The 16,055-nt window shown below is 40.0% G+C and overlaps 1 protein-coding gene across 1 annotated transcript in view; it reads left to right on the top strand.

Moving 5' to 3' along the window:
* Window positions 1-16,055, top strand: part of DENND1A (DENN domain containing 1A) — a 509,944-nt gene that overhangs the window by 254,693 nt on the left and 239,196 nt on the right. The window contains 1 exon segment of the mRNA XM_053908275.1: window positions 13,039-13,149. Within this exon segment, the coding sequence (XP_053764250.1) occupies window positions 13,039-13,149 (111 nt within the window).

Here is a 16,055-nt window from a genome sequence, read left to right as displayed (position 1 = left end):
CTAACTATCATAATTATTATTTTATATATGGAAACAGAGACCCTGAGAATTTAAGTAACATGTTCAAGATTCTACAGCAAAGAAGTAGTAGGATTAGAGTTCAAACAATGGTCTTTCTTATTCTAGAGATGAGCCTTCATATGCTATGCTACACTTCGAGCCCACAATTTTACCTTTCACCTCTCAAAAAATTCCATGGAAATGACAAAAGAACTATAAAATATAGTTCCAGAGGGAGCTGCCATGCACCAGAAAATTTCAGGAATTTCCACAACATAAAGGAGATGATTATGGATACTTAGCAGTCAGTAAGTAGACACTGGAAGAACCCAAAGAAGAACTAGAAAAATCCTGTGGAAGAGAAGAAGCAGGGTCTTACTGTGGACAAATAGCAAAAGGCTGTTTGTCGTGGGATTATTTTCAAATGCTATGAAACATTTATAAAAATTGATTATGTCCCAGATCACACTGAAAACTTTTAAAGAGAGAAACTCGAAGTCTTACAGGCCAGTCTCTTTTATGGCAATGCATAAGACTAGAAATTAATGATAAATAAAAATTTAAAAATAATCATCTACTTGAAATAGTGACTGGGTCAAAGAGGACAAAACATTAAAGTTGTGTATTATTTAGATATTAATGGTAACAACACAAACAACAAAAAGCCAACGGATGCAGCTAAAACTACCCTCGGGGAAACTGATAGCTTCTAATGCTTTATTATAAATGAGAAACTTAGAAAGTAATGAATTTGACTTTTAGCTCAAAAAGCTGGAAAATGAATAGCAATAAAAAAGCCAAAGTAGAAAAATGAATTACAGTTTAGGTAAAAAATTTTGTTAAAGTAGAATTGAAAAATAAGACTTTTTAAAAACTGAATTTTTGAAAAGAAAACTAAAGTAAAATTAAAATTATGCAATAAATTTGGAACAGGCAGTAGAAAATTTTCTAGAAAAATATAAGTGATTGAAGTCAACCTAAGAAACAGGAAATATGAATATAGAACCAGAACTTGAAAAGATTAATGAAGCTTTTTTGGCCATCTCTACACCCTGCTGTTACAAATGTGCCAGCTTTAGGTGGTTGTATAGGCATGTTAAGGAACAGATATTATGTAAACTCTTCCAAATCATAGGAAAGGTATGTACGTATATGTATTATACAAAAGCAAAAGAAAAAATCACTTGTAATCCCATATCTCAGAGAAAGTCACGTTCCAAATTTTTCTTTCCTTCCTCTTTACAATAGTACTAGTTTTCACACTATGCAGCCTAGAGCCCCAAGGTTGCTGTAGGACCCTGGATGGCCGGGGGGAGATAGGTGTCTGGCTGGCCAGAGCACAGGTCACTGCTCCTGCTTTATTCATAGCAAGTTTATTTCTAGCCACTTAAGTTGGGAATTAGATAATACTTTGAGATAAAAGTGTCCTCTTGATTTAAAAAAAAAAAAAACAAAAAACAGTTTTAGAAGCTACGTTTTAAAAAAACATAGTGGGGAGGGGTACCTGGGTGGCTTAGTCGGTTAAGCGTCCGACTTTGGCTCAGGTCATGATCTTACAGTTCGTGAGTTCAAGTTCTGCGTTAGGCTCTGGCTGACAGCTCAGGGCCTGGAGCCTGCTTCAATTCTGTGTCTGTCTGTCTGTCTCTCTCTCTCTCTCTCAAAAATAAATGTACATTAAAAAAAATAATTAAACACAGTGGGGATCATACCAAATATATACCTTTATGTCAACTTTTTTTTTTATGACAGTGTATTATGGACATCTACCCTTGTCATTAAAATTTGTTACAGAATATCTTTGTTATAAAAAACATTGAACAAGTAAGAAGTACATATAGAAAATGAATTACCGTTGTCCGTCCCCTACCCCTAGTCCCATTCTCCCTCAAATTTGTATGTCCTTCCAGACCTTTTAGGCCTTTCTCTATGTATGTGCAGTGTCGTATGTGTGAGTACCTGGGTGTGTTGTAGACATTTTTTTAAGACATAAATGTGATACTATTCATATTGTTTTACAACTCACTTTTTTAGTTTAGTGTATTCTAAAACCTGTTTATATTTACTTCATCCTTTTTTAATAATGATTTTTTTAATTTAACGGCATTACTATTCTTATGAAAATTATGCCTATTAATGCCTTAAAAAATCATATAGTACCACATAATTGTTGATGAAAATTTCAAATTCTCCTTACTTTCCTCTTCTTGCAGTATTTCTGTCCGTGTTTTAAACCAATGTGTACATATGGCTACCTCTTAATTTTTCTGTCTCAGATATCACCGGTTAATTTTCTTACGGAAGTTGAGAGTTTAGGTCTTTTACCATCTCTGAGCCCCTCTCTCCCCAGAAAAAAAACCTTTTTATCACTTGCATGTTTTCCCTCCCCCATTTTTCCTCTATCTTCAGGAAAAATTTTAAATCCATAATGTTTATAAATAAGCATGCGGAAGGAGACATTCGATTATGATTGCGTTTCCTTTCTTGTACAACTTTTTGTCAATTAAGAGTTTCTGGATTTCACATCTTCCTGTTTATTCCCTTCTGGTGAAACATTCTCCAGTAGTTTCTTCAGAAAGTATTGTGTTGGGGGCAACATTTTGAAACTTTCCATCACTGAGAATGATTATCCTACTCCGGAATGAGTTGGAAGTTTGCCTTCAGAATTTTGAAGATGGAACTGTGTTGACTTCTAGTTTTCCTGTTAAAACTTGGAAGTTGTAAGCCTTTCTGATTCCTGATTTATTTTTTAGGATCCTTTATTTGTCTCTGGTATTCTGAAATTGTACAACGATTTGCTTTGCTCTGGCTCATTTTTATCTGCTGTGCTGGGCACTTGGTGGGTTCATTCAGTCTAGAAACTCATGTCCTTTAGAGCTGGGAAGTGTTGTCACATTATTTCTTTGAAAAAATTGTTCTTTATTTTTCTCGTTTCTCTGGGGCCTCTATGGTAGGATGTTCAGCTTTTGTGTTGATCCTCTAATTTTCTTTTCTGGTTTCTGTCATTCCCTTTTAGTTTTCCTTTTTCCAATGAATCCTTCCTCCCTGATGAATTTCTTCTGCTGTCATTGTTGATATCATGAAGAATTGATTACAAAGTTTCAAGTTCAATGCTTGGTCTAAGAGAGATATGGCTTTTGATGGTCCTTTTCTTTCCCTTCTTATTGAAGAGTCTTTTGGTTCTATTCAATAACTTGTTGTTTAATGGCATCTTGTTTTAGGAGTGCAATATTTTTTTTTTCTCGTCTCTTTGAGACTATTGTGTATAGATTTAAAAAATTGTTCTTCTTGCATGTTTTTTTCTTCAATGTTTTCCCTCTTCTGTTTCGTTCTGTATCTTTGATTGTAGAGGCTTTCTTCAAGTGGCTGTCCAGCCCTGTTTAGACTGAGGCACTAAAAAGCTAAGTGGAAGGTCTGTGTTCATGAATGGGGCTTGTTACCTGGGGCCTTTATTGTAGATGATGGATCAGAGGTCTGGTTACTTAGGGGGTCTACGGGGGAGCTCTTAAATGTCAGTATCAGAATCTTTTCTTTAGATCTAGTAAGTTTTGTTTGTGTCTGTGAGCATAAGCTTCACCTACCAGCATTCTGGAAGCTGAGGAGGGTGGTGAGTTATGGGATATCAATATGTAGGATGTGTTCTTTAAGTCCCCCTCCCATTTTTTATTTAATGCTTTATCCTCTGTCCTTAACTATACCTGGTGTCCCCAAGATTTTCTGGTTCAGTGCCTCCAGAAAGGTTCAGTGCCTTTCTGCTGGAGGGGTGTCAGAGTGAGCCTCTTGAGAGAGAAGAATCTTATTTTCACTGGCACCCTTCAGAGGTTCTGGGTGTCTCTGATTCCTGAGCCTTTTTGGAGTTCTGTGGCCTGAATTGGGCTTGAGCTTGCGCCCTGTCCCTCTATCCCTCTGTCCCAGCTTTCGTGTTCAGCCCTTTGTCAGCTTCCAAGTCACCCTCCATGAGTTTTTCAACCTCAGTTGGTGCTGTGATTGGTGTTGTGGGCACGTTGGGCCAGATAATTCTTTGTTGTGTGGGATGGTCTTGTGTGTTGTGGGGTGTTAGCAGCATTCCTGAGATCATGTAGTGATATGATGGTAGCACACACCTCTCCAGCTGTGACAGCTGAAATGTCTCCAGACATTGCCACATGTCTCTTGGGATGAATGACCCAGCCTGAGAACTGTTTCTTTAGTAACATCTGCTTTCTGGCTTCTAAAAATTTGACCTCTCTCTTCCAGTAATGTCTTTTCTCTTGTTCTTTGGGGTTTACGTCTTTTAAAATGATTTCACTGTGACTTTTCCTGGGGGGTTATTGGGGAGGGATGGTATCAGAAAGTAAAGACAAATATGTGTATTTAGTCTGCCGTATTTTACTGGAAGTCCCTCTAGTGTTTTAACTGTACCTCTCCTACTAATAGACGTTTAGATGGTCTCTGATGTCTTGCTATTATAAATAATGTTATAACAATTATTGCCTAGGTGAGGTTCATTATTTTAGTTTTTTTTAATTTTAAGGACTGAGAATTCCTTAAGAACTTAAATTTAAGGTACCTGAAAGTTCTGATAATTTCTTAACTTTCAAAACTGCTATAACTAAGGTTAGAAATAGGTTAGGAGGAAAAAACAAACCTGTCTTCTTCATAGCCTCAGCTCCAATTCCTGTCTGCACTGCCCCCACCATTAAAAAAAATTTTTTTTTTTTTTTTTTTTTTTTTTTGCATTCCCTCTGCTGGTTTTGCCACTAATGAACCAATTCCCTGTGTATGACCCATTGTCCCCTAAATCCTCCTTTGCAAATCGGTAAAAGGCTGGCCTTGTTTGTTTCTAAGCGGGAATAATAAAAACAATCTGCCAGACTCCTAACATACATGGTTCCATTTAAATCCTTACAGCTCCTCTGTGAGAGGTAGACGTGAGCCCCATTTTATATGTAGGGACCCGGGGCTCCCAGACCTGAGGTTACCAGCCCAAGGTCTGTACCTAAGTGGGGTGTAGTGACTGAGGTTGGTAAGGAAACCAAGCATTTTGTTTTCATTATGCCAGCCTGCCTCCCTGCAGTTGGCTTTTGATATTCATGAGGAAAGAGAAAAAAATTATTTTTCATGTCTCAAATATGAAGTGAAGCAGGAACGCTTTTCCTCTAAGGAGAATCTGAACTTTTGTAGGACCAATTTGTGTGATTTTTGACACAGAGTCAGTACTGGGCTCTAGCCATGTTGAAATTTGCATTTTAATCTCTTGGTGATTTTTCAAGGATTAATTTAAAATGACTAAATTGGTGCATTGCAGATTGAAACAAGCAGTAACCACAGGGTTGTTAATATGACATAGTCTGCGGTAGTGGAAGGAACATGAGTTGTGGACACAGCCCGACACTGGGCTCCACCACTTGGGGACCTTGGACTACTTACATATATTCTCGGAGCCTCAGTGTCCTTATGTAATTAAAAAAAAAAAAATGGGAGGAACAAATGAAGCATTGAATGTAAAGTTCCAAGTGCAATGCTTGGTGCAAGAGAGATGCAGCTTTTGATGGTCCTTTTCTTTCCCTTCTTCTCTTTGCTTTCCTACAATCCTAGTCTTAACCTCTTTTGAGGTCTGTGTTGTGGCTACGGGCTAGGGCACATTACTTCTGGGGGCTTGTCTTTCTCTGGGTTTTTGCTAACATTCTGGGTTGTGAAGATCATTTCCTTTCATGGAGTGTGTGTCTGACCACACAAGTGTCTTAGCAGCTTCCACTGACACCGTGATTTTTGAAGCTTAGAAATGGTGCCAGGAATGAAGTCCAGGACTCCAGTGCCTACCACATGGGGGGTTCTGTAAACATTTATTGACTATCTCCTCTAAGGGGCATACTGAACTTAAGAGAATAAGCAAAGAAAAGGATGGAAGGACTTTGGCACATAGAACTTAATTCTGCCGCCAGAGAATCCTGTTGCTCTGGACAGCTTCAGAGAACGGTTAATGTAAGAAAGAGATAACACCTACCATGGATCAGTTCAGGCAGTATTTGTTATGTCATGGGATCTTCACAGCAGCTTGTGGTGTGGTTGATCTCCCTGCTCTGAAGAAGAAATGAAGCCCAGAGACCTGAAGTAACTTGCCCCTAGTCAGCCGGCCAATAAATGCTAAAACCGGGCATCACACGCAGGTCAATCTGATCCCAGCGCTGAGATGCTGCTGAGCCCTGGGCCTTAGGCTCCATGGCTTCCTATGCCCTTCTAAGAAATTGCTCATCGGCAGTTTCAGTTCTGTCATTAATTTTGTGAACATGTTTAATGTCATTTCTCCTTCCAGAATGAGAGGGATTAGTATTTTTTCGTCGCTGCATCTCTGTAATTAGCACTTTACCTAGAACATAGTAGATTGTCAATATATATTTATAGAATGACTGAATGGTTGGCTGGCTGACTGAGTGAATGAGTGAGCAATGCAGCCACCCCACGGAAAGGGGAAAATAACAATTCTTCTCACTTGGCTTTTGGGTCAGTGTGTCTGCAAGACATTAATGAAAAGCAAACAGAAAATTCTTTCCACTTTTAGATCGCTGTTGAAGTTAATTCTCATTAATCCTGCAATTTCTGCGTCGAAATATTTTCTTCCTTTTCACTGAAAAAGCATCACTAGGTAATTGTTCACCAGGGTTTTTCTCCATCAAGATAACACATGTAGGAGTGAATTTTATACAGGCAATAGTCAAATGAGCATAAATCTTTATAAATTTTAAACAATTGACCTGCACTAAAAAGAAATCCCAGATCAGGAACAATAATATTAGGTATGGGTAGTAATAATAACATTGTAAACTGGCTGTATAAGGGACTTTTTTTTTTTTTAAGCACCCAGGTTTTGAAGTTTACTTTTGATTAATGGATAATCATATAGACCTTCATTTGGGATATTAAACAAACCTGTCTTAATTATCTGGTCAGTGTCATACCAAGTGGTTAATGATGCAGGAAAAGCATTTAGAATGGACAGTTACATATAACATTGCCCAGGCTCCACTTTGTCAAAAGATGTACCATGATATAGAAAAGATTTATGAACTCATCGTGACTTTGAAAAATAAACAAAGTTGAGGTGGTACTAGAAGGCTTATTATCAAGTACTGAGATTGTAGAGAATTCCATTGTTGCTCTTAAGGGTTGTCAGGTAATTGTTTATTCTAATGGTTTTTCCATTCACATAGGAGGGATAAAAGTTGACCTCTGGGTAAACCCTGCCTTCTTTCCTATAATATACTTCTCTGATGTGATTGCTTAAGTGAGTTTGTGGAATTCTTAGACAGATTATTTTAGAATGCAAATTTATAATTCCCTTTTAAGAATCCCACACAACTAAAGTAACCTAAATTCTTTAAAAAAAAAAAAAATCAATTGAGGATTCTAAAGGTTTACGTTATGGTAAAATAATCTGAGCAAGAGTTATTTCAGGAAATAAGACCCATTGGCAAAACCAAGCCTCTTGCCTTAGAAGCCTCCTCCAGACACAGTACAGTAAGTCTTTATCATGTGTACTGTGTATGAAGCTGAAAGTCACAAAGACTAATAAAATGACAGACCGTGGGGCGGATTAGCATCTGTTTCGAAGGCTCCAAGGAGTACCCAGCTTAGAGTCGGTTCTTTGGTTTGGGGATTATCTCATTTCCCCAAGGTATTGAACCTAAGACGCTTTTTCTCTAAGCCCCACTATATCCCCTCCCATCCTTGGCCCATCCCCCCAAACCCCCACCTGCTTCCTAACCCCGGGCGTGGATCACAGTGAGCCTGAAGTCCCCAGCCACCTGGATCGGCACAGGAGCCAGCAGGGATGGCTAGAAGTAAGCAGCTATTATGGGGCTTCTCCTGGGGGAAATGAGGTTTGTCAGGTGCCTTCCCCTCCTCTTTGTCTGGATTTAGAGCCACAGAGGGTTAGAGCTGGAAGGGACCTTTACCGTCATTTCTTTGTAGAGATGAGAAACGGGAGCCTGGAGAGGCTAAGGAGCTTGTGCAGCACACACCTTTTCCGAAACTCAACTTCAAGGCTGTTTTGACCCTGTTGACTAGAAACCTTCCTTGGACCTGAGCCCTTCCCAGCCCAAGTAGTGGTCAGCTTCATATCCCTGCTACCCAGCCCTACAGAGTAAGCCCATAATACATGCTAGGCAGATAGGAGAATGCTCACAAGGCACATCATTGATATGTAACTGAAATAATGCTTGAGCTCTATGAATGGAAACAGAATGTCCTTAAACCTAAAAATGTACTGGCACTGAGAAAACTGAACCCTTCTGAGTCTGGACACTGGAAATAGTCCCTCTACGCGAGATTTTCCTTCCCAGTAGGTGAGTCACACAGAGAATTCATTGTCAGGGAATAAAGGGAATGGTGATTTAGACTTAGCCTTGGTGGCATTATAATCCAGGACACTAGGCCCAAGACCAGATGAGCGGCAACACCTTGCTTGACAGGATTGATGGTTCTTTAGAAGGAGGACTGATCCCACATTAAATGAGTGGACTCTCCCTCTAAAAAACCGGGGAAGTGGACAAGTGTGGTACTCTGTAACCTGGAAGTCCTGGGCGTTGTCTGAGCTTCTTCCTCCCCTCTCCACTTCTCAGGTCTAATTCATTATCAAGTCCTGTGATTCCACTTTACAGAGATCTGTCGCATCCATATCCAAAGCTTTCATCTCAATAGTTTTTTTTGCTGTAATCATTCATTCCGGGAATATGGCGCCAGCCTGTTAACTGATTGTGCTGCTTCCTGCTTGCCCTCTCCTGTGCGTCCTCCATAGGACCTCCAGGAAGATCTTTCCAAAACACATATGTGATTATATCATGATCCTTCGGCAACTCCCTCTGACCCACAAGGGAAGTCTAGGCTCTCACAGAATCTGCACCCAGTTCCCCTGCCCCAGCATGTCCCCTGCTCTAAACCCTGCTCTTCATTTTACTGAACTGCTAAGAGCTCTTCTCTCCTCCTTGCCTCTGTCTCTGCCTGGAATACGCTTCCTCCTGTGTCCACTGAGTGAACCGTTGGTGGGAGGCCCAGACCTAATATCTTCTCCTCTGTCAAGCCTTCCTCCTGTATCGGTCCAGCAAAGTTGAATCTGCCCTTCTCAGGCGGCCCTGGAGTGTGTGCGGCCTGGACCACAGTACTTTGCACACCATACTGATGCCATTGCCATTCCCAGGCTAAATTCCTGGAAAATGGCGATCATCTTTTCTTTAATCTCTGCAGGCCCAGCTCCCAGGTTGGTACTAAACACATAGTAGGAGTTAAATATGTTTGTTGATTGGCTGATTACAGGAGACAGAAATGGGAGGTTGAAGATTTAGTCCCACTGAAGGAAAGTGCTAGGAGGGTGGTATACCTTGTGTCCTTTATAAGTATAAGCTCACAGTATATTCTGGCTGCAGTCTTGAACTAGGACAACTTGCTATGGAAGTCGTCTCTTCTCGTTATTCCCTATACTCTTGTCTTACCCATCAGAGATATATGATTGAGCTGGCTGTGAAATAAACACCTGCTTCTGCATGCAGCCCCTCCCCCATTACCTGATGAACAAACCACCTATTTCTTTACACTTGTACTAAATAGAGCCACACACACCTTAAACAACTCCCAATCCCATCCCCCTGCCATTTTATCTGACTTTGTGAGTTGCTAGTGTCAATTTTGTTTTCCATGAGCCCTTCACCATTGATCACTTCATCCAGCTCAGACCGCGGTTTTCTGACGTCAATGCTGTGTTCTTCCTAATACACCACCTTGTCTGTCTTCCAGGCTGGTGTGTTCCTCTTAGTCCAGCTAAGGAGGCTTAGTCGCTGCTTTCTCTACTTATTGATTCTTTCATCAAACTGCTAGGTGATGGGATATGTCATTATACCCAGAGGGACCTCAGTGAAGTGACAGAAACCTACTTGTAACTGAGTGGTTATAAGATAGAGACCAATCACCATGCCTGCTCAAAGTGGAGGAGCTTGACAAATGAGGAATCTAGGAAGACTTCCAGGGGGAGGTGACATCTCAGCTGGGTCTTGGAAAGTAAATGGGTGTCCTCAAGGAGGAGAAGAGCATTCTAGGAGAAGGAAACAACAGAAGTAAAGACCTGAGGGTAAGAAAAGGCATGGCAGGTTTGAGAAATTGGGGATTGGTGGGGCTTAAGCCACTGGATCCTTTAAGGCACAAGGGAGAAAACCCCTTTCTCCAAGGGGTGTTCTTCGGAGATGAAGCATGGTGGAAACTGTAAATGTTCCCTGCAGCTGCTCCCAAGGCCTGCTGTGCCCCACAGGTGCTCCCATGGTCTGCTCTGCCCCACAGGTGCTCCCAAGGCTGAGTGAAGTTCCCGGGGCTGTCGCCACTCCCACCCACTCCCACCCGCCTGGGCGGGTGGCTTCCCAGAAGGAAAGAGGCAGGGGAGGAAGCAGATAAGAAAGACAGCTTCTGTTTAGACACAAATATCTTGGTAATCAGCACAGATGGGATGAGAAATACCAAAAAAAGTACATGACAGTTTAGAGAGAATTTGGCTAAATGTTACATATTTTTAACATACCTGTGTAGAGTTTTTGGAACAAGCACCTGAATCCCTCCGAACCCGATTGGGCCTGGGGGTTATGCCTCAACCAAGTGGTGTTTTTATTTCAGAAATGTTTCCTTCCCCATCCACAAAAGTATCCTTATGATTTTTTTTTTTTTTCTCCCACCAAAATAAGGTGCAGGATTTGTCTCTGACGCTGTGTCTCCTTATTTGGACGGCAAGCTGTGTAACATATTTCTACCCAGCGTGAAGCTTCTTGGCAGACTCTTGAGGCCACGTTTTGGTGGCTTCAGAGTTATCTTTGGATCTGTCAAAAGTGCTAATGGGCTTTCTGGCCTTCTTTAAGCTCCTCATTTCTATTTTCTTTTTACTTCCATCCTCTCCTAAAAGAAAAATTTATGTAATTCATCAGCAGTTAAGCATTTTACTGAAATGCTCAGCTGAGGGCCTTGTATTTTTGTTTGCGAGAATAGCTCTGCCATGTCACGGTCTTCAGAACAAACCCCACCCTGACATCATCAGCTCAGCACTCCTCAGTCCACCGGGCAAGAGATGCACTTGTTGACTCATTGAGACTGCCTTTCTTGTTTTTGGTTTTCAAGTTTGTTAAGAGGCAAGTCGGCGTGGTGGTTAGAGCAAGGGTTTCAGATTCAGGAGACCTGGTTTTGAAACTGGGCTCTGCCTTTTCTAGCTGGGTGACTTTTGCAGACTACTTACCCCTCCTGAGCCTCAGTTTCTACATCTGTAAAATGGAAATGAAACTGCCTTTTTCAGCGCTGTTGAGAAGGATTAGAGAGAACACAGGTAAAGTACCTGTTGTCCAGCACATAAGGATTACTCAGTAAATGGGATAACAGTTCTTAACAGCAGTGTTTCTCTTTCAGCAGGCATACTTTGATCCTGCTTTGTTCCTGTGCTGTGCTTTCTTTCCTGAATACAACTTTTACCTACAATTTTTAGTGATATAAACGATGAGCACAGGCTTATAGACAAACTCACCCAAGACTGAATAGGTACATAGTGTGTAACCTTGGTCATATTACTTCATTTTCTCTGTTGCCTCTGTTTTCTTATCTGTATGTAGAGATGATAATACCTGTTCAAGGAGTGGTTTCAAGATCAAATGAAATAACGTATGTAAAGCTGTGTGTATTGTAGATGTTTAAAAATGTTTAAGTGGGTCAATGTAACGTAAGGGAAAATATATGGGCTCTGGAGTTGGATCTGAGTCCAAATTCTGACTCTACCAGCTACTGAATCTCTCTCAGACTTACTTTATATATTGGGGGAGAAATGCCTCATTGGAGTTTTGTGGAAAGTGCGTAAGATCACACATCCAAAGTATCTGCTATAGTACCTGGTACTTGGTAGGTAGTCAGTATATGGAACTGTTAATTCACTCGCTATAAAGGTCACTGGTTAACCTGGTATTCCAATCAAACAACAATAAATCATAAGATAAGTGCCCATTCTTTTTCCCAACCTGTAATATTGTTGAAAAGCACTTTATGCTATTTTGCATGGAAAATCCACCTGGTTTTCTTGAATTTATGGGTTATGGCTCTTTCATCATTATACATTGCAACCCCTTGGCAGTAGTGTTCCCTCCCCGACCCCCTTCATTTTCAGAGGATTATATTGTGTGGCACTGAAAACCTGTAACATTGAGGAAATTAACATATTCATGTATATTATTAAAGTCAGGTGGGTATAGAAAGGATTGCAGAAATGAAACACATTGTATTTTTTCTGAAACCTAAAGAGGGCCAATCTAGAGTACTAATTAAAGAAATGAAGTCCCGGCTACAGACAAAAGCTGGTTAAAACACTGCTTTGTCACCACTTGCTGCTTGTCTGCAATTTTTTTTTGCCTTTTGAGTGAAATACCTGGAAATTGTAAATCTTCGAAATTGCTCCAATTCCTGCCGAGTCCTTTCAGAGAGTGTAAACTGTGGAGGAGGGGGACGCCAGCAGTGATGACAAGAGAGGAGCGTGCCCAGCCTTTGCGGGTGGGATCTGTTGGACAGAAACGGGCTCTGTGCCAAAAGCATTTTGGTCCTTGGGTACTTTCTCTTGACTATGCGTATGGTGCAGTGCATTGGGAAAGTCTTAGGATCTGGGGTCAGAAGATCGGAGCTGCAGTCCTGTCTTTATTGCTCATGAGACTCTTTGATCTTGGCATCCCTCTCTGAGCCTCGGTTTCCTCATTTGTAAGATTGCAGACTTCCTGTCCTGCTCACCCTTTGGAACTGATAAGAAAAGCAACACAGTGCTGCCTGTGACCTCACGTAAACTGTAATCACCACACACAAGTGCTTCGTCTCTAAAGTCTCTTCCAACTTTGCATTTCATGATTTTACACACAGTGGGATTCAGCCTCCCAGGTGGAAAGAATAGGACAGGGGCAGAGGAGAGTATACTTTCTGATGATTTTTTGCTTCACATGCTTTTTTAGATACCGCCTGTAACAAGAGCAAACAAAATAAGCTACGATCTCCCCTTCTTGTTTCTCCTAGAGAAATCTGACAGAATATTTTGTGGCTGTGGATGTAAACAACATGTTACATCTGTATGCCAGTATGCTGTATGAACGCCGGATTCTCATCATCTGCAGCAAACTCAGCACTGTGAGTAGAGTCATGAGATGGGCTTTTTAATTGCTGTAATTGAAAGATGGATCAGAAAGATTAAAGACAATTTTAGAAAAAAATCAGCCACAATCCCCTCAACATGTCATTTTCATTAATTATTCATGTTTCTTTACAGTGCATGTTTCATTTATTCTTCTAGCTTCACAATCAGTTATAAATAGTTTTCCATTTGGTCGTGTCATGAACACTTTGCATATTTTCACATAAGCTTCCATCATTGTCATTTTCTTTACATGTCTGCATCATATTCCATTGTATTGATGTGTCATCATTCCCTAGATCTTTCTTCTCTTGATGGCCATTTAGGTTGTTCATAGCTTAATCCTTTAGTAGATAATACTGCAGTGAACATCTTGTGGCTGCTTTGGACGGATGCAGTTCGTATTTGAATGAGTTAGACCATCAGGTCAAAGGACTTGATGAACACTGTGACTTAGGGACTGCCAGACCACTTCCCAAACAGGCTGTATTTGTTTATAGTGAATGCTGCCAGCCGCATATGAGTTACCATTTCTGCTGCAGCCTTGCCAGAATTGTGTGTGTTCATGCATTTGTGTGTTAATTTTGCTAATGAAATAGGTATAAAATGGTATTGCAGGTTTGCTTTATTTCTCTTTGGTTACAGGTTACTGAATATTTTCCATGGGTTTGTTTTCTGTTTATATTTTGTTAATGTCTTTTCCCATTTATCTTATAGGACTCTTGTTTTTTGTTTTTTAATACATTGGAATGAGGTCTTTTATATTGTAATAGCTTTTGCTATATGTATAATATAAACCTTTTTTCATATTTTTATTTTAGTTTTTTGTTTTTAACTTGCCAAGTATAGGAGTTTGTATCATTCCCTATATTTCATAAGGAAAATTCTCAAAGACAGAAAGTAGAAATCATTTTACAGTAAACACCCATAGAATTCAATCTAGGTTTTTCCATTAACACTTGACTGTGCTTGTTTTGGCACATGTTTATTTACCTGCCCATCCCACATGCTATCCATCAATCCATCATATTTTATGATGCATTTTAAAGTAAATCACAGACATCAGTATACATCCGCCTAAATAATTGAGCATGTTTATTATTAACTGAAGTTCAGTATCTCTTTATAGTATTATTTTTCTTTTGAGGTTAAACTTACATACAGAAATTGACTGGGAGTGGAATGCCTAACAGGTACCTCTCTGTTAGAGAGGGTAGAAAGACCTTCTTATAGTGAGAGTTTCCCTAATGAAGGGTCTATGGATAAAATCAGTTGAGTGTTTACATATTACTATAAGGCACCTAATAATGAAAACTTTGTGAGGCTATTAGAGTTTTCTTTATGATTTTCATCATAACTTCATTATTTTATTATTTCTTTGGTGTTGTTTGCTTGTCAAGAACTCACAGTTTTTTCATTGTGCCAGGCTCATAGCATATGCTTGGTGGTAAAAGCATGGCCCTTGCCCTCAAGGGGAAAACATCCCAGAGTAGACCTCTTGCTTTGTTTTGCATTTTATTTTAAAGTAGGAGTGCAGTTCATAATCTTAGGACCTGAACACCCAGACTGAGTTTCAGAACTAAAGGATTGCCGCTGTGTCTTTATGAGGCCAATTAGAATAAAAGTACAGTCAGGGAGCACCTGGCTGGGTCAGTCGGAGGAGCGTGTGACTGTTGCTCTCGGGGTCGTGAGTTCAAGCCCCATGTTGGGTATAGAAATTACTTAAATAAAACTTTGGGAAAAAAATGAAAAAAGAATAGAAGTACAGTTGAAAGAGTCTAGTTCAGGGGTGCCTGTCTGGCTCAGTCGGTTTGGCATCTGATTCTTGATTTCGGCTCAGGTCATGATCTCATGGTTTGTGGGTTCGAGCCCCTCATTGGGCTGGCTTTGCGTTGGCAGTGCAGACCCTATTCAGGATTCTCTGTCTTCCTCTTTCTATGTCCCTGCCCTGCTCCCTCTCTCTCAAAAATAAAGAAACATTAGGGGTGGCTGGGTGACTCAGTCGGTTAAGTGTCCGACTTCAGCTCAGGTCACGATCTCACAGTTCATGGGTTCGAGCCCTGTGCTGACAGCTCAGAGCCTAGAGGCTGCTTTGGATTCTGTGTCTCCCTCTCTCTCTGGCCCTCCCCCCCCACCCCGACCACATGCTCTGTCTCTGTCTCTCTCAAAAATAAACAAACACTAAAAATTTTTTTTGAAGTGTAGTCCATAACCAGTTACTGTTATATTGGAGTATTAAATTTCAGTAGAACAAAAAGACATCATATTGATTTAATTTAAATTCCCTATAATAAAATTATGATATTTTGAACTCTTAATATGTGCCAGGCACTGTGCTAAGCACTTTGCAATTACTAACTCATTTAATCCTCACTAAAACAGTGTGTGGTAGGTTCTGGTATTGCCTCCTTTTTATAGATAAGGAAGAATGTACCTTCTGTGTGATTTTTTGTTAGGTAAATATAATAGATTAAACACACAAAAGTATTTCTGTTCTTTCCCAAAACTAAAATGAATTCAAGAATAAATCAACAAGCACAAAGAGCAGATGAAGCAGAGATTTTTAAAAATACTAAGAAAATACTATTATCAGTGTTACGCCCATATTTAAAAACTAAGGTGCAATGGACAGTAAAACATAATTTATCAAAATTGAATCAAGAAAGAAAAATTGAATAGGTCATTTAATTTATAGAAGTTGAGTCAGTATATAGTTTCTTTTTTTCTGAAACACTCAGATGGTTTTACAGATATGTTTTATCAAACATCTCAAGAAATAGATAGATCCCTGCAGTCTTAGACAAACTTCTTGAGAGTCTAGAAAGAAGGAATACACTCCACCTTTTCTTGTGATAATTGTGTAACCTCGACATTCAGCCACACAGGAGATAATACAGGAAAG

This window comes from Panthera pardus, unplaced genomic scaffold (assembly GCF_024362965.1).
Source record: "Panthera pardus isolate Hobbes unplaced genomic scaffold, ASM2436296v1 HiC_scaffold_20, whole genome shotgun sequence".
NCBI classification, from domain to species: domain Eukaryota; kingdom Metazoa; phylum Chordata; class Mammalia; order Carnivora; family Felidae; genus Panthera; species Panthera pardus.
Note: the sequence above shows the minus strand (reverse complement) of the source record. Positions and strands in the feature narration are given on the sequence as shown.